The sequence below is a fragment of the Manis pentadactyla genome, chromosome 7 (assembly GCF_030020395.1).
Source record: "Manis pentadactyla isolate mManPen7 chromosome 7, mManPen7.hap1, whole genome shotgun sequence".
In the NCBI taxonomy this organism is placed as follows: Eukaryota; Metazoa; Chordata; class Mammalia; order Pholidota; family Manidae; genus Manis; species Manis pentadactyla.
In genome coordinates this window covers 136,539,181-136,565,069 of record NC_080025.1, presented here as the reverse complement: position 1 = coordinate 136,565,069, position 25,889 = coordinate 136,539,181, and the positions used below count along the sequence as shown (strand labels likewise).

The 25,889-nt window shown below is 40.6% G+C and overlaps 1 protein-coding gene and 1 long non-coding RNA gene across 3 annotated transcripts in view; one reads left to right on the top strand and one right to left on the bottom strand.

Annotated features, from left to right (window-relative positions):
• The first annotated feature begins 15,184 nt into the window (after window positions 1-15,184).
• On the top strand, window positions 15,185-22,920 carry MRPS33 (mitochondrial ribosomal protein S33). Of its 2 annotated transcripts, none has more exons than XM_036926188.2 (3): window positions 15,185-15,314; window positions 19,363-19,602; window positions 22,573-22,920. In XM_036926188.2, the coding sequence occupies exons 2-3, from the start codon at window positions 19,388-19,390 to the stop codon at window positions 22,676-22,678; spliced, it is 321 nt and encodes a 106-aa protein (XP_036782083.1). In that variant the 5' UTR covers window positions 15,185-15,314; window positions 19,363-19,387; the 3' UTR covers window positions 22,679-22,920. The 2 variants fall into 2 exon arrangements, with proteins under 2 accessions (XP_036782083.1, XP_036782084.1); XM_036926189.2 differs by lacking the exon at window positions 15,185-15,314 and adding an exon at window positions 15,601-15,762.
• Window positions 20,569-25,889, bottom strand: part of LOC118932530 (uncharacterized) — a 72,334-nt gene continuing 67,013 nt past the window's right edge. The window contains exon 7 of the long non-coding RNA XR_008998567.1: window positions 20,569-21,156. This is a non-coding gene — a long non-coding RNA (uncharacterized LOC118932530). The remainder of the gene's footprint in view (window positions 21,157-25,889) is intronic.

The following is a 25,889-nucleotide window of genomic DNA, read 5'->3' as shown; positions in this document are numbered from 1 at the left end:
ATTGCAGTCAGTCTGTCAGCATAGTAAGATGCCACAGAATCATTTCTTGTCTTCTCAGTGCTGTACCACCTTCCCCATGACCTACCTATATTGTGAGTGCTAATTATAGTGCCCCTTAATCCCCTTCTCCCTCCCTCCCCACCTACCCTCCTAAACCCTTTTCCTTTGGTAACTGCTAGACCCTTCTTAGAGTCTGTGAGTGTGCTGTTCTTTTGTTCCTTCAGTTTTGCTTCATTGTTATACTCCTCAGATGAGGGAAATCATTTGGTACTTGTCTTTTTCCATCTGGTTTATTTCACTGAGCATAATACCCTCTAGCTCCATCCATGTTGTTGAAATGGTAGGATTTGTTTTCTTTTTATGGCTGCATAATATTCCATTGTGTATATGTACCACATCTTCTTTATCCATTCATCTACTGATGGACACTTAGGTTGCTTCCATATCTTGGCTGTTGTAAATAGTGCTGCAATAAACATAATGTCTTTTTGAATCAGGGTTCTTGTTTTCTTAGGGTAAATTCCTAAGGGTGGAATTGTTGGGTCAAATGATATTTCTATTTTTAGTTTTTTCAGGAACTTCCAATTTGTTTTCCACAGTGACTGAACTAATTTACCTTCCAACCAGCAGTATAGGAGGGTTTCCCTTTCTCCGCATCCTCTCAGCATTTCTTGATTCTTGTCTGTTGGATGTTGGCCGTCCTAACTGGTGTGAGGTGATATCTCATCACCAGGTACACTATTAAAATCAATAGTAAATTTTAAACTATGTGCTAAATGCAAAATCTTATAATGTAATTTCTCCTCAACTCAATCTATATTTTAATATTCCAATAAAAATTCCAAAAATCACAGCTGTGTTCTTTCTTGCTGCTGCTGGTTCTTTACCTTCTTTCCCCGCCCCGTCCCAGCCTCCTCCTCCGTCTCCCATCCTTTGCCTCCCGCTCCTTCTCCTCTGCCTTCTTGTTCAATGAAACCTGACAATCTTACTCTAAACTTTACAAGGATAAGCAAAGGGTCAGAAATAGCCGTAGCACTCTTTAAGAACAAGGTACGGAGACCTACCTGCTAAATATAATAATTAAGCTATAATTTTCAAGGCTCTAATAACAAACGGTAGTATTGGCACAGAACACATCATTTAAAAAGATGTTTTTAAAGAACATAATTTTAAGTAAAAAGCCCAAATAAAAGCCAAATATGGGGGCTGCGGCCTGTAAGGGGCCGCCCTCTGCCCCTCCCGAGTGTGCGGCGCTCCGCGGCGCTGCAGGGTCTGCCCCCGGCCCCCCGGCCCAGTTCACGGGGCGGACCGGTCCGCGCCGGGGCCTGCCTGCCGCCCCTCCCCCCGAAAGCAAGATCCAGAGCTTCCGAGAAACGTTCGGCCCAAGAGGCCCGTGAAAGTGCCCGCGTTAGGCACGTCCTCCCAGGGTCGTCGCTAGCAGGTTGCGCAGGTTTGCCGCCAGAAAGCGGGTGGGGAGGACCGTTAGGCAGAGCGGCTTTACCCCGAAGGAGGGCTGGGAAGTAGGGGCGCAGCAGCAGAGAGCTGGTTGTTAAGCATTTACCAGCACACCACTGCCTTACTGCAACATTCCAGACCTTTCTCTGCTGACCTGTGTCTGCCTCGCCAGCTTCTTCTTCTTCCCTTAGCTTCCCTGTAGCCCTAGCCACACTGAGCTTGCAGTTTTACAAATACGCTATACTGTGTCCTGGCCTTGAGCTCTTCCACAGAATGCCGTTTGCCTTGCCTCCAGGCCGACCCACCACATGCAGGAGTCTCTGTGCCTGGCGTCCACTTTCAGGGACCCATGAAAATGATTAATTTAGTTTCAAAAAATCAAAAGAGGTAAAATAAACTAGGTCAAAGAAAATGCTTTAATATGTGATGCTATGTATTTGTCTTTTACCAAGGCTGTCAGTTAAATATAACCTTAAATATTTTTTTATGGTGGAAGAAACCCTAAAAGGCAAGAGTGCCCAGGGCCCAGGAAGTAACTGCGGGGCCTTTGCGCCTCTGCCCACCAAATTCATCAATTTTAAACTCCTCTGGGTTAATCCTCCTAGCCTTCACGATATAATATTTTGAAATAATTTCAGAACAATGTGGGATTTAAATAAATAAAATTCCACTATAGCACTTATCATAATAACACTTACGTGTGTATCGATATTTATCCTGTTCACTAACCTATGGCCATCTTTGAAGACAGTGATTATATTTCATTCTACTCTGTAGTTTCAGGATCTTGCACAGCCTATTTTCTTTGAATGAATGAATGAATGAATACCTATGAATGTAGTCTACTTGGGCTTCCACAACAAACTACCACAGCCTGGACACCTTAAGCAACAGAAATTATTTACCTACAGTTCCAGAGGCTGGAAATACAAGATCAAGGTGTCAGCAAGGCTGGTTCATCCTGAGTTCTCTCTCCTTGGTGTGTAGATGACGTCTTCTCTCTGTGTCCCCACATGGTCTTCCCTCTGTGCGTGTGTGTGTCCTGATTTCTTCTAAGGATACTTCATTTCAACTTGATTGCTTCTTTAAAAACTTTCTCCAAATACAGTCACATTCTGAGTTACTGGGGGTTAGGACCTCAGCATATGAGTTCAGGGGGACACAATTCAACCCATAACATGATGCTATGACATCTCATGTTATTGTTCACATCTTGCTTCCTCACTAGGCTAGACTGTGAAGTCCTCAAGGCAGAAACGCCTTAGCTCTTCTTCCCGTCTCCATTACCGGGTGGAGTAGCACAGCCTAACTCTGAGGGGTGATTGACAAGCACTGGGGAAGTGCTGCACATGCTCAGAAAAGGGTCTGGTTTGTCCTGTGGGCCCCCGGGGTCTCCAGAGACATCAGATGTTTCCAAGTACCAGCAGGGCTGGAGAGCATGGTGAGAGGGGAGCCTGATGATGGCCTGGGCAGTTTGCCCAGGACTGCTTCATTCTTGAGTTTATGGAGGCTTTAGAGACAAGGTAGAAAAGCAAACTCTGAGAGGGCTTCTGGGTTTTTAAAAGCTTATTTATTCACAGTGATTTGCATAAAATAGTCTTTTAAAAGGGGCAGCTGTTTTCTCTTTTCCAAAATGTTTATTGGGACATAAGGAACCACAGAAGTGCTCTCTGGTTGCATCATTCCACAAAGATGATGTACATTCATCTGGGAAATAAGATATTTTTGTTTTGGTGGGGGAATGGGATAAAGTCCAAAGCCAGATATTTCCACTCAAGCTGCATAAAAAGCCTCTGTACAGAAAAGGAAACCATCAAAAAAAATCAAAAGGCAACCTATGGTATGGGCGAAAATATTTGCAAATCATGTATCTGATAAGGGGTTATTAATATATCCAAAATATATAAAGAACTCATACAACTCAGCAAAAACACAATCCAATTTAAAAATGGGCAGAGTTTCTGAGTAGACATTTTTTCCCAAAGAAGATATACAGATGTACAACAGATACATGGAAAGGGTTCAACATTACTAATCATTAGGGAAATGCAAATCAAAACCACAATAACACCCATTAGAATGGCTTTTTCAAAAAGACAAGAGATAATAAGTGTTGGAGAAGATGTGGGGAAAAGGGAATCCTTGTACGCTGTTGGTGGGAATATAAATTAGTACAGTTACTATGGAAACAGTGTGGAGGTTCCCCAAAAAATTTACAATAGAACTGCCATATGATTCAGCAATTCTACTCCTGATTATCTACCTCAGGAACATATTTTCACCCCCATGTCCATTCCAGCAATATTTACAATTGCCAACACATGGAAGCAACCTAAGTGTCCATTGAAAGATAAAGGGTTGAGGAAAATGTGTTGTGTGGGTGTCTGTATACTTACGTGTTGGCTCAGCCAAGTGAGGGGAATCTCACTGCGCATGTGAGGCCCTAGAAATCTACAGATGGTAGACAACATATTCTTAGGAAACTGGGAATGAAACTGGGCCTTGTTTTTGAGGGCCCTGATCAGGCACCAGGAATGAAAGCTAAGGTTCAGCCATAAAATAGAAGGAAATACTGCCATTTGCAACAATGTGGATGGACCTTGAGGGCATTGTGCTAAGTGAAGTAAGTCAGATGGGGAATGACAAAATACTTTATGATCTCACTTTGTATAGGGAAGTCATCAAGAAGACATGACTGCCAGTTGACCTGTGAGCTAGACCCAGGCAATTATAGGCTCCTTCCCACTCCCATCCTAGGAATGTGGGTTCTGCCTGCCTTCCCTGTTTCCAGAAGCTGCCTCAAAGACAAACCTTAAGATAGCGATGTAGTTTTGAGACCATCTGGACTGCCTATGTGACTGAACCCAGTTAAGACTTCTACAAAACCTTTTAAGATTTGGCGGGTGGGTATGGAGATCTACTCATCTTGCAGCCTCCCAAGACAAGCCTCATATGTAAGTTTCCTTGCTCATGAAACTTGCCACCTACCAATCTGGAGTGGCCTGCCTCTTTCTTGGGTCGCTCCCTGCCCTCTGATTATAGGGGCCAGTTTCACCTGGGAAGCTCCCCAGGAGCTTGTGAACCAACAATTGGTGAGGCAGCCAGGAAACTGAAGAAAAGGGCCTTGAGAAAGAGGCATCTGCAGATCAGGATCCCAAGTTGGCTGGTCGCCTCTGTGTGGGAGGGGTGATCCTTACATCAGATGCTGTGGGCTGTCACATGATTATGAGGACACCCTGAAAACACTGGCTGCTTTAAAGGGCTTGTTTGTGGAACTGCAAATAGTGCACTATAGCAGAGAAGGGAAGCATGTGGCTGTCACAGAGGAGTGGCCTCTACTGTGGGAAGTTCAGCTAGTCACCGATGCCCAGCTGGAGGATGAAGCTCACATTAGAAAGTCAGAAGAACTGAGTTAGAGAAGAACATGAGGTTAACCCAACTCTGCTAGCTTCAGGACTGGCAGACAAGGTGGGGAGAACAAGATAATAGGTTAGAGACCGTGGTGTGCCATTTTTCAAAGCTAGGAAGGCACAGGCTGCCTCAGATTAAGGTCTGAGCACTTGTGACTAAGCCTGATTGGGAGGCTGAGACCTGGAATCTCTTGGAAAATGATGAGAATGAAGAGGAGGATGTTGTAATGGACAATGAGACAGAGCCTAATACAATGGAAAACAAAAGCACAGTAACAACGCCATCCACCCAGAAGCCCCAGTTCAGGAAACCCTTATGGTAAGACAAGGTGTTCCTGCTGAGTTTATTGATACAGCTGCCAAGTTTCAGCAAAAGGCCAAGGGAAGTATCCAGCAAGGTTAATGCTGCTGTGGGATATGGGATGACAGCATTTCTGTGACCAGGAGGAGGCAGGGAAAATGAGCGCCACCACCACACACACTGCCCTCTGGCACCTGCCTGGTACTCAGCAGTTCAAGATACTCCCTAAGAGTGGATTATTCTAGCCTGAATGGAGGCTCAGCCAAGTGAGGGAGGTCTCACTGGGCATGTGAGGCCCTAGAAATCTATAGATGGTGGACAACATATTCTTAGGAAACTGGGATTGAAACAGGGCCTTGTCTTTGAGGGCCCTGATCAGGCACCAGGAATGAAAGCTAAAGTTTGCCAATCCACCCCCAGGACCAGTATAGGACCCTGATATCCATGCTGACCCCAATAATGGGAAAAGACATTGATGATGGGCAATCCATCATGAATCTGGGGAACACTGACAAATCTCAGGAATGGATACTGGCTGTGGGTAAGACCTGAGACAGAGCACAAGCTCAGAAAGTCTTAAAATCTGTCCTGCCCCCATCTCCAGTATCTTACCTGATGCCCCAACTGTCCAGAAGAGGCCTCAGGGTTACAGCTTATTTGGGAAGGGATATAGGATGTGGGTTAGGATTGCCTCCAGATGAGGGCCACCATCAGAGGCCCCACATTGAGTTCACTATTCACTGGTTCTCCAGAAAAAAAACAAAAATGATGGCTCATTGCAGATGACAATGGACTACCAAAAAATGAGCAAGGTATGTGTTCGTCATTTTAGATACCTTGTCCATGGTGCTAGGAGTGTACCATACTGTGCTGGAGTTAACAAAGGCCTTTTTCAGTATACCCTGGCCATGAGTCAAAAGATCAATTGGCTTTCACATGGGAGGGGCAACAATGAACCATTCAAGTGTTTCCCCAGGGCTACCCACACAGCCCACCATAGGTCATGGATTGGCAGGTGGAAGACTATCCTTGTTCTCTTCCACATCAGCACAATGGCCCCACTACACTGATGCTGTAATGTTAACAGATTGACAATTTACCTCTGCTTCAAGGAACCCTGCAAGCTTTGCTGGAACACCTGTGAGGCAGAGAGTGAACAATGAACCCACAGAAAATTCAAGGCCAAGGCACTGCCATAAGGTTTGGGGAGTGGTTGGTCAGGTAAGAAGCGTGCAAGACTGTCCAACCCTAAGGATTTGAAAGAGGTGAAAAATCTTCATAGAGACTTTGGGGTTTGGAGAATTTTTATTCTCCACCTGACAGAGTGCCCCGTCCCCTGGTTAAAAAAAAAATGGCATGCATGGGAGTGGAAATCAGAGCAACAAGCCACCTTTGAAACAGCAAAAATATTAATGAAGAAGGTTAAAGTTCTGGGCATCTCCCATGCAGGGCTACCATTTGAGTTAGTTGTGTTTGTGACTTCACAAGGTATGGGTCAAGCACTGTGGCAGAAATAACAGAAGGGGAAAATGTCCCTAGAATTTTGGTCTCAGGTCTGGAGGGAGACAGAACCTATACTTCCAAAGAGCAACAGCTCCTACCAGTGTTCACTCCTCCAGGTAGAGCCTCTCCCACGTGGCCAGTGCAGCAGCCAGTGGGCTGAACTCAGAGCAATTTGGCTGGTGGTTACTCAGGAACCCTAGCCATTAACCCTTTATCCTGTCAGTTGGGCTGTTCCAAAGGACTTAACCCCATGGCTTGATGATGGGAAGCTAAGGACATTATCACAAGTAAGCTCTTATGGGCACCAGCTATTTGGAAGGACATTTGGGTCTGCCTACAAGAACCTGAGGCGGTCCTCACTATTTTCCACATCCCACCCATGAGGCATTGAGACCCCCTGGCAATCAGGACATTGATGAACTCTAACTACTGACCCTTTAGTAGATACAGCAGATTGGGTGCATAGAAAGAAGGGCCACTATAGTGCCCAGTTGGTATGGCATACTGCCAAGGATGCCAGATTGCCCTTCAAATACAGTGACTCAATTAACACAGTAACAACAGGTCCTGTCTGTTTGAAACAATGCCCAAGGCAACTGCCAAAGGAGTCTGGGGTCATCCACCAGAGTTCTCAACCAGTGAGGGATTGGCAAATTGATTAGCAAATTAATTCAGATCCCTCTGAATAAGGGTTCTTAGTATGCCCTAGTTTGTGTAGATACTGCAAATGGCCTCAAACTTTTTCCATGCAAATCAAGCTGCTACCACTAGAGAATTAGAGAAGCTGAGTACCATGTATGTGATACCCTCATCAAATAGAGATTAAGGGTCACATTTTGATAGTCATGATATGTAAGACGGGGCAAAGGAACATGGCATTGAAAGGAAGTTCCATCTCCCCTATAACCTGTAAGGAGCAGGGTTAGTAGAAAGAAAAAAACAGAATATTAAAACAGCACATTAACCTATTGAGAGATAAAACACTTTGGCCAGGTGATCCAAAGTACTGTCTTAAGCTTTAATACATTTGAATGATCAACCATTATGGCTCTTGCCCCATGTGCCAGACTGGGAAACCCTGTCAAGGCATACCAATAAAGGCACGGAAGCTGAAGGAGACAGCCTTTGCTCCAACTCTCACTATGGATCAATATTAGGCAGCTGAGAACCCCAAGCCCCATAACAACTGGGAAAGGAGGTATCTGCTAAAATTTACAATGGGATATCCCACCAAGATGGGTGAGTTACTGTGTACCCCCAGGTGAGGGGCAACTACTCAGTCTCCACTGGGATCCTGTTGCCCTACTGCAAGCTGGACCTATTGGAATGCTCTATACCTGGAATGAAACACCATTGAAAGAGGGAGAAGGTGGGCATCTTAGTCTGGCATATCCCTTCCCCATCCCTTCTCCTCATGTCTGACATGCTGTCTTCTCCAGCCAACATGTATGGTATGCACAACCAGGTTAAGTTTCTAAGCCACATCCACATTAACATCTAAAGGTCAGGCCACAAGCGTAATTCTTATAGAGGGAGAGGATGTTACCCTACAATTTCCTACTAAATATCTGCCTTTTCAACCTTAGGCTTCTGCTGGTCCTGTGGTGTCCTGTCACAGGACAGGAACCTGATGGACACAACTTTCTGCAGTGGGCCACTTGTATGCCTGACAAAGAAATCAATCCAATGGTTGGGTATGTGGGCAGCTGCCCCTCTCTAGCTCATTGGGATTAGCATGGTGGGTATTAACCCTCCAGGGAGGAGATTGGAAGGCCCGAAAGCAGTACATTAAGAAGGAACAAGCTAGATGCAGGATTAAAGATGGCAGCGTGAGAGGTGAGACAGAGACCTCCTCCTAAAACCACATATAATATGAAAATATAATTAATACAACTAATCCTGAAAGAGCAACAGGAAAGAAGGCTGTACCAGACTGCATACATCTGGAGAAAAGAACAGACCTCACGGAACAGGGTAATATACCAAATATGTGACCCAATGGGGGCCAAGCCCTTCCGCCCGTGGACCAAACATAACACCCCTCAATCCCCTTCTCCCTCCCTCCCCACCAGCCTTCCCACAAGCCTACCCTTTGGTAGCTACTAGTTCATTTTTGAAGTCTCTGAGCCTGCTGCTATTTTGTTCCTTCAGTTTTGCTTCATTGTTATACTCCACAAATGAGGGAAATCATTTGGCAATAGTCTTTCTCCACCTGGCTTATTTCACTGAGCATAATGTCCTCCAGCTCCATCCCTGTTGTTGCAAATGGTAGGATTTCCTTCTTTATTATGGCCAAATAGTATTCCATTGTGTATATGTACCACCTCTTATTTATCCATTCATCTACTGATGGACACTCAGGTTGCTTCCATATCTTGGCTATTGCAAAAAGTGCTGCGATAAACATAGGGGTGCATATGTCTTTTTGAATGTGAGAAGTTGTATTCTTTGGGTAAATTCCAAGGAGTGGGATTCCTAGGTCAAATGGTATTTCTATTTTTAGTTTTTTGAGGAACCTCCATATAGCTTTCCACAATGGTTGAACTAGCTTACATTCCCACCAGCAGTGTAAGAGGGTTCTCCTTTCTCCACATCCTCGCCAGCATTTGTTGTTGTTTGTCTTTTGGATGGTGGCCATCCTTACTGGTGTGAGGTGATAACTCATTGTGGTTTTAATTTGCATTTCTCTGATGACTAGTGATGTGGAGCATCTTTTCATGTGTCTGTTGGCCATCTGAATTTCTTCTTTGGAGAACTGTCCGTTCAGTTCCTCTGACCATTTTTTTATTGGATTATTTGCTTTTTGTTTGTTGAGGTGCATGAGCTCTTTATATATTTTGGATGTCAAGCCTTTATCGGATCTGTCATTTATGAATATATTCTCCCATACTGTAGGATGCCTTTTTGTTCTATTGATGGTGTCCTTTGCTGTACAGAAGCTTCTCAGTTTGATGTAGTTCCAGTTGTTCATTTTTGCTTTTGTTTCCCTTGCCTGGGGAGATATGTTCATGAAGAAGTTGCTCATGTTTATGTCCAAGAGATTTTTGCCTATGTTTTTTTCTAAGCGTTTTATGGTTTCATGGCTTACATTCAGGTCTTTGATCCATTTCTAATTTACTTTTGTGTATGGGGTTAGGCAATAATCCAGTTTCATTCTCTGACATGTAGCTGTCCAGTTTTGCCAACACCAGCTGTTGAAGAGGCTGTCATTTCCCCATTGTATATCCATGCCTCCTTTATTGTATTTTAATTGACTGTATATCATATGTAAGAATAGCATATCATAACTGAATTGGTTTTATTCCAAGAATGAAAAGTAAATCAATCACAGTAATTTATCACATTAACAGAAAAAAAAGGTTTTAAACAAATATGATCATGTCCGTAGATGCATAGAAATATTTCAACAGAGATTCATGATTTTTTAAAAACTCTTAGCAAATTAGATATAAAAGCAAAAAAATTTATTCTGATAAATGATGTCTATAGTAAACATCAGCAAGCATTATACTTTATGGTAAATAGATGAAAACGTCCTCTTTGAGATCAGGTACAAAACAGTATTCTCATTAACACAATTCTGTTTAACATTTTACCCCAAGCTCTCTCCCCTCCACCTTCCAATCTCTTGCTGGTGCCTCCCAATGCCTGGGCCCAGTGAAACGCAGTCCAAGAAGGTCAGCTTCCCAAGGGGTAAAGAAGAGTGGAGAGAGTGCATATGGTGGTGCAAATAGGAATACCTAGCATATGATCTTTGAGGCAGCAGTGGACACTCAAATAGAAATTCCCAACCCATCCTTAAAGATATGAGACTCAAAGAGAACTCTTTTGCTCATTTTAATTGGGTTGTTTGCCCTCTTATTTTTAGTTGTAGTTCTCTATATATTGTGGCTACAGGTCCTCTATAAGATACATGTTTCACAAGTATTTTCTCCCTGTTGACTCGGCTCTTCATTTTCTTAACAGTGTATTTCAAAGATCAGAAGCTTTAAAATTTTAATGGAATACAATTTATTGACTTTTTCTTTTATGGCTTACGTTTTTCATGTCCTGTCGAAGAAGATTTTGCTTAACTCAGTGTCACAGTAATGTTCATGTTTTCTTATAGAAATTTTATTTTGGCCCTTAAATTTAGAAATATAATTTTGAGTTGATTTTTATATGTGGAAACACAATATCATACCATTTACTACTCAGAGAACATCTTAGCACCAGTTCTCATACCCAGTTCCCCACAGGGCAGCCCACTGAAGGCCTGATGTTACCCTGCACATGCCACAGGGTTAAATTCATAGGTGAGGACCCCAAAATTATGAGACTCAGAGCTTATAATGGGGCTGATGGCAGTTGACTCATTCTCTTGTCCAGAGAATGAGAGATTTTACTCTGGAATGTAAACAAACCATTTCTGGGGACAAGGTGGTGAGTTTCCTTTTTTTTCCCCTCTTTTATCTCCCCTCTTTCACCTAGGTGGCCCAAGTGAGAAATGTATAGTAGGCACAAGCAGCAAAAAACCCCAAAGGAAACACTGTCATACTGTCCAGAGGACCAGAACCTGAGAGTATGGTGGGAAACTTCTTTTTTTTCCTTTCTCTTTTCTTTTCCAGCTTTGCCCCAAGTTTAGTCCCAGTCATGGGGCTGCACTACTGTGGTAGTGATGGAGCAGGCGTCTAAAATCTCAAGAGATAATTTATCATTTTGAACAGAGGATTAGGGAATGACTGCAGAGGAATCCCTGTCACTGTTTACCCCCAACTTTTTCTCACTGCTTGACCCCATGGGTGACCCCAGTCATGCAGAACTACATGGCAGTGCAGGTGACTAAAATGCTAAGAGATACCTGTTTTTAGAGCCAGAAGACCAGGAAAAGAGGACTCTGAGGCTCAGAGAGTGTGAGGAAAATCTTAGAGAGCACACAGATAAAGGGATTCCTAATTCTTTGTATGAACTGACCCATTCCTGGCCTCATCCCTAATCTGCACATGCTTAGAACTGACCCAAAGCAGCATTGCAAAGGCTTTGAAAATTGAATTGATGAAGTAGGCAAAACAGAACTTGCAGTCTGAATATAGCTAAACTGACTGCCTGCTAAAATAAACAAATAAAAATCAACATTCTCTAGAGAATTTTAACTGGACCAAGACACTTAAAACATAATATTCAGAATGTCTAGAATACAATCTAAAGTTACTCAACATACATAGAAGCAGGAAACTGTGACTAATTTATAAGAGAAAAGAAAATCAAGAGATGTCAACCCCAAGATGACCTAGATGTTGGAAATTTCAAAGACTTTGAAGTGGCCATTATATCCATGTGTCTTGAAGGTAAACACTCCTTACATGAACAGACATACAGAAGTTCTTGTAAAATAATACAAACATCAGAAAAGACTCAAATGGACATTTTGAGATTGAAAAGTATATTGCCTAAAATTAAAAAGTCATTGCATAGAGACAGTGACAAAGGAAAGAATCAGTAAAATTGAAGATTAGACTAAAGATAGATGTAATAGAAGTTACCCAATCTGAAAACCAAAGGGGACAAAATGAGAACATAATAAATAATTGGACATTTGTGCCACTGTAGGCCTAGAAGGGCAGAAAGAATAAATTAATACAAAAATATTTGAAGAAATAATGGCCAAAGCTCCCCTGAATTTGCTGAAAGACATACATGTACATATTCAAGAAGCTCAGAGAACCCTAAGGATAAATGCAAAGAAAATCATACCAGATTCATTAAAATCAAAGTTCTGAACACAAAAGTAGTTTTCTTAAATCTTGACAGTAGCCAGAAAAAAAAAAATAACATATTACATATAGGAGAACAACTATTTGAATAACTTAAGCCCTCCCATCAGAAACCATGGAGACCACGGACAGTGGAATAACATTTTCAAGAGTTGAAAGAAAAGACGTATCTACCCAGAATTCTATATTTGGTGAAAAGATCCTTCAGAAATGACAGTAAAATGAAGACATTCTCACATGAGGGAAAAACAAAAGAATTCAACACCAGCACACCTGTTTTAAGAAAAGTGCTAACAATAGTTCCTCAGGCTGAAAGGAAATTATACCAGAGAGACACTTGGAACTTCAGGAATGAAGGAAGAACAATGGTAATGGTATCTGGGTAAACAAAATAGACTCTTTTTTTAAAATATGAAGGACTATTCAGAACAAAAAGTGTAACATTCTCTGGTGGGGTTTTCAATATATGTGGCTGTAATACAACAACTATGACAAAGGTTAGAGAATAAATTGATCTGTATGGTTTTAGGCTTGAAATAAAGGGCTGGGGAAGCACAGAAAACAAAGGGCCTAGGAGGATACAGAGATCTTTTGGTAATGTGTTCTCATATGGTACCTGCAAGCTGTTAAATTCTTTCACAAAAATTCAACACTTTAAATGTGCTGATGTATTTAAATTATTTGATAAAGAAATAATTGTTTCCTACATTGCTAAGTTTTATTTCTTTCTTATTCATCAACTTCTTTGAAATGATGCACAACAAACATATTAGAATGGGGTAATAGAAAAAACAAGGAAAGATGAAAGTCATTTATAGTAGCATGTGCTACCAGAAGAGAAATTTGCTTTCCTGTATCCATAATCTAGGTTAAAACTACTAAATGTCTACACACATATGAAAATGAAACAACTACCCAGATAAGTAACAGGTATAAAACTCTCGTTCTGCATTTAGTTCTCACAAAAGGAAAGACGCTAGGAAATTGTAATTAATCCCAGACAATTGCCTTTAATTCTTCAGTTTAGCATTTGTGGAAACAGCTTAGAAAATGTTACTGTAATATACATGTAATACCAGTGATCTTCAAACTTTTCCTAATAAACCACCTAAGAGAATTTGCAAAACCACGTGCTCCCTCACACATTTTTAGTTGCATCTGAAAATTTTCATCACAGACTTAAAGAGTGGCAAAGTGTATCAGTGTATCTATCACCAACACTGAGATTTTCAAATAAAGCCATTACATTTTTTCAATGTCCAATGGAAAAACAATTTCATATCCATCGTCATTTTAAAAATATATAAATAAGACCTTCTTTGAAACTGGGAAAGTTTGTGTCATTTTTCTCCTTGAAGTTACATTCTACTCACCTGATGAAATTTTACCTGGTCCCAATATGTTTTCATGCTTGAAAGTCTTCTTGATCGTCTATCATATACCTGCAATAAAATATTTGTAAGTTGAGTTTTAATATTTTTGAACTTTTGTGACCAAAAAAACTCTACTATGTGTTAGAAATATTTTTTCATTTGGGTTATCAGTACAATTTTTTGTACACAGATGATCAAAACAACCTAAATATATCATGAATTTTGATGAATGCTTATAAAAAAAAAAGAAACACATCTCTTGACAGATGAAGTTTTTCCCATTTGCTTAATGTGTTTTTTCCCATTTGCTTAATGTGTTCAAGTATGACTATTATTTATTGCTTGAATGAGAAAGCAACAATTCTGTTTTCATTTATATGTATGTAAGCACTGGGAAACTTTGTTCATTATTAAGTAGATGGGAATAGGAAAATATATTTACCTATGTTCCTACAGCAATATCACCAAATTCTTTGAACCCATTCAAAGTTATGTGCCAAAAATTACACAGAAATCTATTATAAAATAATTTGTAATGATCTGTCAGCTGATACCTTTCCTAGTTCCTCCTTCAGTTTTTCTGAAAACAAAGAACTGTTTTCAACCTGACTTTTAAAAGAACATACTGACCTGAAACACTTACTGTCTGATACTAAAGTTTCCATTACAGTCACAAAAATAAAGTGTGCTTAGACTTGCTGTCTGGTCGGAGTAGGTTATTTATTATATTTACTTTTTACTATGACCTCTTTAAGTCAAGTTAATGGACTTTCATTTTTTATCATGTTTAATATTTTCTGCCTCTTATTAACTAACGAAAAATAAAATTATGTGCTAGCTGCTAGACTGATCAATTTTTAACACTATATACTTTTATTCTTCATCAATATGTAGTAGCCAAGATTGAATGCGGCAACATAGGAGAAAAAAATATGGTAATACAGGGAAAAACAGAGAATTTTTGCAGCTTAAAAAAAACCATGAGAACAGTGAAAAGGCTGTTTTACTCCAAAAAAGAATCTAAAATTTGAGGTTTTTCTTTTCCTCATCCCACTTTTTTCTGTGTGCTTTGTCTACTTTAAGCCTAAGCCTTGAAGTCCTCTGGGCGCAGTGCTTTACTCTAGAGCATTCATCCTCCACCACACGGCACACGCAGAACTATTGCTTCAGAAGTTTGGGAAGGCGGGAACGCAGCTCTGTAGCCTTTTCCAACAAAATACCCTTAGCGAACCCTGCAGGACCTTCCCGTAAAGCCACTCGTCTTTCTCTCAGGAACTCACCGGCTCCAACACTCCGCACACCAGGAGGCGCTACCCTCACTGCGCAAGCGCCAGGTGTGACCTCTGAGGCGTCCAAAAGAGGACGCTAGTAGTTCCGGGTGTTTCACTATGGCTCCCTTCTAGCCCCAAGCTTCCTTTTCTCTACTACTCTTCGCAGTAGGCTCGCGAGGGAGCTTGGAGCCGGGCTGGGGGCGGGCCTTCCGGGAAAGGGACTCGCGGGAGAGGAAGGTCAAGGCTAGGTAAGGCTGTCTGTGGATTTTGGGGGCTCTAGTGCGATAAGGGCAATGGCTGCAAAGGTCCTGCGGCGGTCTCCAAACTTGCAGAGTCACCAAGAATAGGATGTGCCGTTTTCGTTGTTAACCAGCTCGGAGGCTTCCCGGGTATCATACAAACACCTTGACCTTTTCCTGCGTCAGCTGGGGAATTTACCAAACGACGGACGCTAGCCCAGTTTCCTCTCAGGCGCAGTTACTCCCTTCCTGACTAGGTAACATTCAAGGCTCAGTTTCTCAGCTTATCAGACGGCCTTGTGCGCCTTAGGTTTGTGTGGGAGATGGAGATTAATCTTGCTACCAGTTTAAGAAAAATATTCGCGAAATGCCTAACGTCGGTCAACTGGACACTTCCATCACAGGCAGGCGTAATCGAGTCAGTTGGAGCTGCTTCTGCGACCCAATGAAATAATAGGTACTGGGCTTTAAAAATAATACAGCATTGTGTTTAGATCGTTTTCCTGTGAGGCACGTGTGCACAGTGCTGAATTCCTTGGAGCTGGATGATTTTAGCTCAGGCACTGTGCCGTAAGTTTTGCATGTCAGCCCCGTCGGTGGTTTAACCGTCTTCCTGTAGATGTCGAAACGGAGGTAAAGACTACGTACTACTACAAACGCTGTATGGCAGTTTAAACGTAGAGGCAAGCTTGCAACCAGCATTACTACTCCAAAGCTGGTGCTCTCCGCTCTGCAGTGGTTTTCGAGAACAGGACAGAACCTACTCCCCAGCAGAATTTACATACCCATACACGCACGTTTCAACATACTTTAAAAAAGTAACCAGGTATTCATCACATTGAGGGATATCCAGGTTAAGAACCCGTGCACAAAGAGAAAAAGGCAAACGCAGTCCAACGCTAATCATTGAAATAAATCCGACCTTTTAAAAGCATCAGAGCTAACAGAAAAATCAAAGAAACTTGCCTTTTTATGCCAAAGTAAAAATAGGGCAATTTCCCTGTGTGGGCTTAACACGTTTTGCTCCGCACATTTGGATAATTTATTTTTGCTTAGCATTTTCAACTCCAGTTAATTTTTCTTCATGATACTGTTTTCTTTAGTTCACATTTAAGGAAAAGTGATATTTTTAAGTGACCGTTTTGTACTTAGAATGGCTTCATGCGAATAAAAATATAATTGACATGCAAATTATTTGCTTTTTATTTTAGTATCTTTAACATGTCATTTTTTAAAAGATAAAATTGAAAGATTCCATAGGGCACAGTAGGGGGTCCTGAAAAAATCCTAAGGCTTCCAATTAAAAGAAGTTCTTTTAAGCTAGTAAGAAAGTGGCAATTTGCCAGTCTTAGATCAATACTTATAAACAGAATTTTTAGCCTATGTAAAAAAAGAAAAGTATATCATGCTCCTAGGCCATTTTTTTTTTTGGCCTCATCAGAGACATACAGGCTTGCTCTGTGTAAGGAGAGCTACAGAGCAGTAATTGATCATTAGTACTATTTTCAGTTTGCTTCTATTTAGCAAGTAGTTCTTTGTTTCTAGTATAACAGATTCAGGTTTGAAGAAGCTTATTCCCTTTCTCCATCATAAAAGTTTTAGTGTTTGGATTTTTGGGTATAACCATGATCCAGTGGATTCTAGTGAAACCTTACTACTTAGGATTTATGTGTCCCAGTAATTTGCTACATACCAAAGTGGACATGGAGGAAACCTAGCATCCTGTGATGGTTTCAGTGGCCACAAATTCACAGTGGCCTAATGAGTCCCTTCCTCCTTGACAGCTGTCAAATTACCAAGTTGCTGGTCCCCTTCCCTCTGTTTCTCTGTCTTTGTGAGGATGTCATTTCAATGTGTCTGTATAGACCATATGAGCACCAAATTTACCAAAAAGTTTTTTTTTTTTTAAGTTATATTTACCTAGTGCTACTGTCTTATTTCTCGCAATAGTCCTGCAAGCTTTGTTTTCTGAAAGGAAAGTTAGATTCAGAGAATAGGTAACTGTTCAAAATAACCCAGGTAATAAATGGCAGGCCCAGTACTCAAATCTAGGCCTCAGAATTCCATGCTGCCTCTGCATTTATATATATATATATATATATATCATTTATATATATAACTTTTGATATATAGGCTATAATTTATGCATATTACAGATCTATTCTTACACATTATTTCAACATTCTATGTCTCTAAATAAGTTATTTTCAGTTAATAAGAGCTTAACTCTTTAAAAATAGAGTGCTTTGGAATTAACATATTTTCCTGAAAACACTGTAACAAAATGACCTTTCCTAGACTGCCTGACAAATTAACTATGGAAATACCGTGCACTTAAAACATAAATACATTCTGATGCCATAGTAGTAATTAAGCAAAATGAAGCAAAGATGATTGAGAAGTAATTTGGGTTTTTTTTAATCTAATGTTTGGAAAAAAGATAACTTTAAAGGTGGAAGGAAGAGAATAGGTAAAGCATGCAAAGAAATTTTGTATCTTCTTAAGGCAACTTCTGGACATTTGCAAGGTCTATAGGGGTTTGTAGCACTAATTTGTTACTGTTTTCTATTTATATGTCAAACTATTACTGCTTTTTTTTCTCATTGATGAAAATATAACCCTAGCGCTAACAAGTCCAACCCATCCCCATTCACATAATAGAGCCAGTTTGGATGAGAACTGAATTTGGGGACTGAGTGCTGAAAGGGAAGGAGAGAGCAAGGCTTGCACATGATCCTCAGGCTGAGGCTGCAGGAAAGAGACCTTTGATAGGAGGGTTCCCCGTTGCTGGCCCTCAGGTGGCATTGTTGGCTCAAGATTGCTTGGTTGGTGATCAAAATGGTACACTGCAATTAGTTTGAGATCAGCCCCTGCTCTTTGAGTGGATCTTGAAGTAGACATGAAAAATCCCTTAAAGGGTAGGTTGCTTGCATTGGTTGATTTGTTTCTTACAAGAGTTATTTTGAAATTTACTTGGCACCATTCCTTTTTAGAAGACCTTCTTTTGGTATATTTCTCCCATGGGATTTTTCAAGATAGGTTTCTGCTTTTTGTGTCTGTGTGTAGATAAACTCTTTCATCCCCGCTGAACTATCCCCCAGGATAGTCTCTTAGTCAATAAAAGATGCTCATCTCACTCCAAAAATTTCACATATACTAGCATATTCTGCCAACAGTAACACCTAGTCTGGTCTGGAATAGGATAAAATAGTCCACCAGCAATGTCCTTAATTTTTATGTATCATTTATATATATAACTTTTGATATATAGGCTATAATTTATGCATATTACAGGTCTATTCTTACACATATTTCAACATTGTATGTCTGAGTAAGTTATTTTCAGCTAATAACTAGTTTGCATTAAAGCAGAATATAAAAGATAGAAGATAAGACAAGTAACATCAAAATTCATAAGTACCTTCTATTCAGGAGTAAAATGAATCTTTGGAGCTGTTGAGTTTATTTCTATAAGACTACTATCTCTGTTTTTCCCAAATGGCTCTGTCTCTAGGCAGAATTCAGTACAGCAACATAGAGGCTAAATGACCTCATACCTCATTAGCAGTTCTCAGAGCCATCTGGAGCCCTTGAGGAGAATAGTGTTCAAAGGGCTGATAATAAAGACAACAGCGTAATTATTCCTCTGCCATGATTAAACCTTCAGATGGCAAGCAGTCAGCATATTTATCCCTCAGATGGCTGAGGTGGGTGTTTTCTGAAGGTATGATAATAATGCTGTGGTAGGGTAACTTGTTTCTCTTTCTTCATCTAGCCTACAAATAGGTAAATAGACCTATTGAATCACAAAATAGTTGATTGTAAAAAGGACAGCAAGGAGTAATGTATGTTCACAGTATGTGAATACCAAATGTAAAAATGGCTTATGTAAGGCATGCAAAGGAAATTGCCACTTGGGACTCAGCTCCAAATCTTGGCCTGCCAACATGATTGATTCATGCGTGGCTTGTGGTGTTTTTATGTCCTAAAGTATATATTAGATACTCTTGGGATTTCTTACACTAAATCTGTTTATCTTTCTTCTCATTTTCTGTAGGGACTCCTGCTCTTGCTGCCCAAGAATGTCTTCGCTTTCAGAATATGCCCTGCGTATGACTCGTCTGAGTGCCCGGCTCTTTGGTGAAGTTGCCAGGCCTACTGATTCCAAATCCATGAAAGTGGTGAAACTGTTCAGTGAGCAGCCTTTGGCCAAGAGGAAGGAGACATACGACTGGTATCCAAATCACAACACTTACTTTGCACTCATGGGCACACTACGTTTTTTTGGCCTCTATAGGTAATAAAAGACAAAGAGTAACCTGTAAGATACTTTGTTAATAGATTAGAAAAAGAAAGTTAGCCTTTCTGTCCTTACAGTTTTGTGGTTCTTAACAGTAGTGCCAGGTAGTTCAAAAGGCACAGTTTTTGTGGGGGAAAGGCTTTCAAAATAGCCATAAAGGACACACCAAAACAAAACAAAACAAAAAAGAAACATGCACTTATTGGAAGACATATTTTAATTATATCTAAAATGTGACTAACATTGACGATACTGAGCTATAGAGAGATGTTTAATATTCATTAATCTAAGAGCACTCTAAGGGGATGCAGAGGAAGATGGGTCCATATGCTGAGGAAGAAAACCTCAGCCACCCAAGTTTCAAGAGCAGCAGGTTTTTACTGGTCAGAGCCCCCTGCCCTGTAGCAGATCCACTTCCTGGCTAGCATACAGGAGCCTCCTTTCTTTCCTGGACAGTTTCATCAGAGTTCTTATTTCCTTCTACCCTCTTCCTGGCATTTTTAGTTTGAACCCTTTTTGATGTATTAATTTGCTCTATATAAGCTGTAGTTGGCCTTTAAGAGTAGATTACAAAGGTTCTTTCCACCACACAGCGTATGTTTGTGTGTGTATGTGTATATATGCGCACACACACACACACACACACACACATGAAGTGGGTGCTTAGGATTATATATTGCTCTAGAAAGAAAAGAGATCAAATATCTCTATCATTTTATTTTAAAAATTTCTAATTGTCAAACTAGCACATGCTCCTAATAAAAGAACTCAAGCAGTGCATAATTGTGTTAAAATACCTACTTACTTTTCTTTAATTTAAAGTGTTTTAATTGGACTTGCCTTAGGGCAACAATACAAAAATTAATTTGGGACTGTTCACTCTAATATAATATAAGTAATAGTTCATTCCAGATAGCTAAAGATGGGTACATTCATCTAACCAATAGATACATTTTTAAGTACTTTCCATGAGCAGGCATTTAATATGAACAGTAGGGGAACAGTAGTGAACAAAACAAGATAGATTGTCTTGGTTAGTATATTATTAGAAATTATAATCCATGACATATTTTGAATTTCTGGAATTGCTTTGGGGCTACTCCCTTGCCATTAGTCTGGGCTCAAAAAAGTCTTTTTAAATTTTATAATGACCTGAAATAAAATATCCTTGGAAGGCAGATCTCTCACCCATAACAAAAATCACATACAGCTATTTTAATTTACCTCTTTGCTGCCACTCTCCAGTTCATTGAAAGATAAAGCCTTGACTATCTTTGGGATCAGGGAAAAAGTACTTGTCATTTAGTTATCAATAGAAAAGCACAATTATTTTCATGTATTTAGCCATTAGTTATGGTAAATAGTGCCTCTACTACACAGCCTCCTTGGCATCAGGCAGGATGAAACTAGACAATCTCCAATAAAGAAGTCCCACTGCAAACTGCGGAGGGAAGCGCAGGCTCTCAGGAACAGTGACTCGTCCAGTCAGGCAGGTTCCCAGGTGGCAGCATCACAGAGACAAAGACCCCTGCCTCTGGAGCGTGGTTTTGGCTGGGGGTTGATGGGAATGGGAGAGGAAAAGAAAAAGGAAGAATTTATATATTAAATAAGTAAACTATGTGGTATGTTACAAAGTTGAACATGCTGTGAGAAAAAAAACAGTAGAGCCGGCTGAGCAGGATCAAGAGTGACGACACAACTCGGCCGGCAGGAGAGGACTGGCCGCAGCACTGACAGGACAGTCAGGGTCAGCCTCGTTGAGACGGTGAGGCTTAAGCAGAGATGTGAACGTGGGGAGTGAGCCAAGTGGGAACTGGGGAAGAGCTTTCAGGGCAGAAGCCACGGGCAGAGCAGAGCCTTGAGGCGGGAGTGTCAAGGAGAGGCCCGGGGCTTCGCGGAGGCCATAGGGCTGTAGGGCCACGGCAGGTCAGGAAGCATTCTGAGGGCCATTCCTTTGTTCTGGGTGGAATGGCGAGCCATTTGCAGAGTTGTGAACAGAGGAGTGACATGACCTGACTTAGTTTTTGAAGGACTCTTCTAGCTTGTCTGTTGAGAACAGACTATTTGGGGGTGATCATAAGCTTATCCTGAAGAGATCTGTTGTATCCATCATGTTTATGGAATGAAAACAGTGTATCCCATAAAGCCAATCTATTTTGAAACTGCCTAAGGAGTTAAAAATTGGACTCAGCAGACCTCTCTCTTATGTTTAATTCATATGCTGTTATTATCTACACCTTACAGACCAGGAGACTAAATAAAGCACAGAGAAGGGAAGTCACTTATCTAAGGTCACACAGCTATTAAATGATGGACTGTGATTTGAACCAAGTTCAAATGGATTCCAATGCTTACATATTTAAATGCTATACTGTTTTAGGTATTTGGTCTTAGAATGCAGACATTTTTATACAGTATAGTCAGTCTTCATCTTACACCCCATCCACATGTACATACTGTCCTGGCTGCCTTGGTCCCTAGAGCTCCTGTCTGTTGACTTGGCTCCCTTTTGGCAGAGCCTTTCCCTAGGCAGGTTTTTGTGTGAGTTACCCATTGTCATTTAGGCAGCTTCCTCCAGACCTCTTCCCTTGAAGTAGGTACTAATTCCTGGGGCTCTGGGTGTCTCTGTGTAGCTACTGAAGCTTATGCCTCCTTTCTGAATGTTACAAGGAAATTTGGGGTAATTATTACTATTGTATCCTAGTTACATAGGTTTCCAGGGGCTGACCTGGGAATTTAACTATGGGATTGTTTCTTTGAGGGGAAACTATAACTTAGAAATGAGCTTTGGAATACAACCATCTGTATGCTGGGGACTCCCTGTCCTTTCTGTTCACCAGGTTGAGCACATGCCCTGTAAAAAGACAAAGACAGAACCAGAATGACCTAAGGGGACAGTGCTAGATTAGTGTGCTTTTCCAGTCAGGCAAAAGTACTTGCTAATTATTTTTTTCTTTATCCACTTAGAGATGAGCATCAGGACTTTAAGGATGAGCAGATGCGTCTAAAAAAGCTTCGTGGAAAGGGGAAACCAAGGAAAGGAGAAGGGAAAAGAGCAACAAAAAAGAAATAGTGTTGGTCCAGTAGGAGAAAAAGTGTCTTTCTCAGCAACTGACAGAAGAAAGTGTATTTATCTTCCCACATGTTGGAGGAGTGTAAGCTTCCTAAATTGAAGATTATTTGGAGGAGCATGCATCTCCGTGGTGAAGTCTAATCCAGTTGAATTATGACTGGTTTCTTGGACACATTCTAATTCTGAAAAATTATTTTGGCCCTGGTTTTGTAATACAAGGTTTACCTCATTCTCTAAAGAAATGAATGCATAAATTTTTGTTGAATGAGTTGTTTGGGGTGGAAATGGGATAGGGGAGTGGAGGGAAAACCCATTACATGAGCACCCGGCAGTCTTCTCCTCCCGTCTTGCTTCTCTGCTTAACCTGCCCTAAACTCCTTCGTGTCTGGACATTCACTCACTGTTCCCACCACCATGCTCACAAACTGCACATGCTTCTCCACTGACTCGTTTGAGAGTGTCTAATATGACAGATTGGTGACTTGCAAGGCTGTACCTAGTAAAACAGTATGGAGTATCTGCTGTATACGAGGTACCAGGGTCTCGGTAAGACTGGTTAGCAACTGAAACAGTCCCTCCTCGTAGAACTTTCAGTCTCGTGGGAAAGACCTACTACATAATTACATAAATACAATGGCTGCAATGGAAAAATCCCGACTTCTGTGAAAGTGTGGGTGGATCGTGGATTGACACAGAGATAGCAAGAGGCCCAAACCTTTAGAGAATTTAAAGAAGGCCTTCCTAATGAGGTGCTTTAGGCTAAGCTCTAAAGAATACATAAAGGAAGGAAAATGACGGGAAGTGTTTGAGGCATAGAGAACATCATTTGCAAAGGCAACAAGTAATTGTACTGTTGAGTTGAGTCAACACCCCTGACCAGTACTGGTTGATCGTAAGGAAGGAGAGGCTACACCATGAAAGGGTTTGCGAGTTCTGTGAAAAGGCTTCAACTTAACCAACTTACCCTGAGGTCAGAGCATAGTGTTACTTCTCTGAGAGAAGACTACTGTATGTACTTGCGTAGCTAACCGCTAACGTTGTATTCTAGCAATGAGTTTCCAATGAAGTTGTAAGGGTTTCTCTGATTTTTTTCCCCCAAGTTGTTATAGTGAACTCTAGCACTGCCTAGTACATTTTTTAAAGTACTTTTTTCTTTTTTCACTGGTGTAAAAAAACATGAAATTTACCCTCCTAACCATTTTAAAGAGTACAGTAATGTTAACTATATGTACATTGTCCTGCTAAGGTACTTTTTAACACCTTTTCTACTGCTTTTGGGAAAAGTAAGCAAAGTGCACAGGCAGGAGGCTGTATAGCAGTTATCCAGCTATGATTTTCTTTGCCTGCAACATCAGAAGTATTGGCACTAAATGTGTAATTCCAGAACTGGTAAAAATGTCACTACTTATGTCTTGATAAATGATAGTTTTAAAGGTATATGATCCAGATAGTATGACTATATTAAGGTGTTAAAAGTAAAAACTACCTAAAATTGGGTAATTTGTGTCTGACAGGTGAATTCCAGCAGGAGGCCAATAGACTGCATTCATTTAGAATTCTGAGCACTTGCTATGTACCAGCCACATGCTTGTTGTGTAGAACACAAATAGACTTAGTCCCTGAGGTAATGGGACTGGGTGTGTGTATTGTGAAGTATTGTCAGGATCTCAGGGATTTACTCAGAAGAGAGCAAACAATTCTTGGCCAGGGCAGCTGAGTCAGGTAAGTGAATGAGTACCCCAGGATGTTGGGCTGAGAAACAGGCTCTCAGCCCGAACTCAGTGTAGAACATCACAGTGGATGTTCTGAATTAACACCATTTCCAACTTTTGGAGATGGCCTGAATGTAAGAGGAACTGCATTAGATACTAACAGCTGAACTGAGTCAGAAAAGAAGTAAACAATCTGTGTGTTGGTTTGATGACTCCTGAGCCTGCAAGAAGCCTTAGCAGTGAGTAATAGGGAAGTCTGTACCATTCAGTAGATTAGTGTGCCACTGCTCCACACTGGAAATCAGAAACTAAAGCTAAAATTTCTTTGTAAGTTGTACCCTGAAACCCACTTGATACAGTAAACACTATGTGATTTAAAACAGCCTGTGCTGAACTGTGGTGGACCAGATGGAAAGTAGAGAGTAAGAGGGAAGAGCTGGTTCTTGGTGCTGTGAAAGCAACACATTTCAGGACACCAGTGATCAAAGGGTACGACAAGGACTGAGTGCAATCAGGAGAAAGAACCTTTTAACTGCGGTTTCGGCTAGCCAGGTGGTTTAATTGGCTTTGTCTGATCAAGACAAAAACTGTTTGTTTTCCTTCTGGTGTTTTATGTGTATGGCAGATTTTGTCCTTGATTTCAATATGGCATAGTGAAAAACTGGGCTATGGATTCAAAACCTAGTTCTGTTTACTGGCTTAGTGACCTTAAGTCACATCTCTAAACTCTTTCTGCCTCTCTAAAACCAGTAATGCTTCAATGGACTAATGAAATACTAAGATTTGGGAAAAGGACTATGTAAATTGTAAAAGATGAATCAAATGTTTTTACATGCAGTTGTGTGACTAGTAAGAATTGCTGCATCTTACTAACAGATTTTTCCAAGGCGGTGTTGACAAATATTTGCTAAAAATATAAAATGCTCTTCATTTACAAGCAGCACAATAGGTTCAGGAGGAAAGAGGTAGGACATGCATTTTATTATTTATGTAAACGTGTTGCAGAAACTCTTTTTTAAAAAGCATCATGTGTATGTGTGTATATATCTGTCTATATATGAGTATATAAATATAATGTTGTTATTTGTAAAGCACCTTCCATGAGAGAGTAAGTTAAAATTAAAAATTGTCTTCTTTGCCCTTTCCCTCTTTCCTTACATATTTCCCTCAAAGCTTCCAAGTGCCTCATTTTAGAGATTTAGAGGCAGGAGCAAACTTCATGAGCAATAGATAGAGGGAAACACCTTTTAACCTGCCAACCCTTTCTTTGTGGTCCTTAAGTATTCATTTATAAGTTCCAAAGAAAGCATTTCTTTAAAATAAAATACTGAGATAAAATCAGCAAAACAAACAGTAATATACTCAAGAACACTTAGTTAAAACAGAAGAACAAACAGTAAAACTCTGGATATTGAGATAAGTGGAAAACCAGTAACCATTTATATTGAACTTAAGACTGAAAAAATGTTTAGTTGACAAAGGCAGCGATATGGGAATCA

Excerpts from the sequence above, each read along its gene's own strand:
- MRPS33 (XM_036926188.2), top strand. The coding sequence starts at position 19,388 with ATGTCTTCGCTTTCAGAATATGCCCTGCGTATGACTCGTCTGAGTGCC. Across the intron at positions 19,603-22,572 it reads CGTTTTTTTGGCCTCTATAG|AGATGAGCATCAGGACTTTA; the intron begins GTAATAAAAGAC and ends TTATCCACTTAG.